Source organism: Buceros rhinoceros, unplaced genomic scaffold (assembly GCF_000710305.1).
Source record: "Buceros rhinoceros silvestris isolate BGI_N320 unplaced genomic scaffold, ASM71030v1 scaffold42587, whole genome shotgun sequence".
NCBI lineage: Eukaryota > Metazoa > Chordata > Aves > Bucerotiformes > Bucerotidae > Buceros > Buceros rhinoceros.
In genome coordinates this window covers 1-243 of record NW_010423495.1, presented here as the reverse complement: position 1 = coordinate 243, position 243 = coordinate 1, and the positions used below count along the sequence as shown (strand labels likewise).

The following is a 243-nucleotide window of genomic DNA, read 5'->3' as shown; positions in this document are numbered from 1 at the left end:
TGCTGTGCAGCCTTGTCTTTGGCCTGGCGCTTCATCTTGTAGCGGTGGTTCTGGAACCAGATTTTGACCTGAGTCGGGGTGAGATGTATCATGCTGGCTAAATGTTCCCTCTCCGGGGCGGAGAGGTATTTCTGCTGCTTGAAACGTCTCTCCAGCTCGTAAACCTGGGCCTGGGAAAAAAGGACCCTCCGTTTCCTCCGCGGCGTGCTCTGGAGCGGGGCCATGCTCTTGCTCACGTCTCCC

General features: G+C 57.2%; 1 protein-coding gene across 1 annotated transcript in view; it reads right to left on the bottom strand.

Moving 5' to 3' along the window:
• The window catches only part of LOC104497210 (thyroid transcription factor 1-like), a gene marked incomplete at its 5' end in the record, with an annotated part of 749 nt that extends 510 nt beyond the window's left edge, over positions 1-239 (bottom strand). Inside the window, one exon of the mRNA XM_010140431.1 lies at positions 4-239. Coding sequence (XP_010138733.1) covers positions 4-239 — 236 coding nt within the window. The remainder of the gene's footprint in view (positions 1-3) is intronic.
• Positions 240-243: the final 4 nt, after the last annotated feature.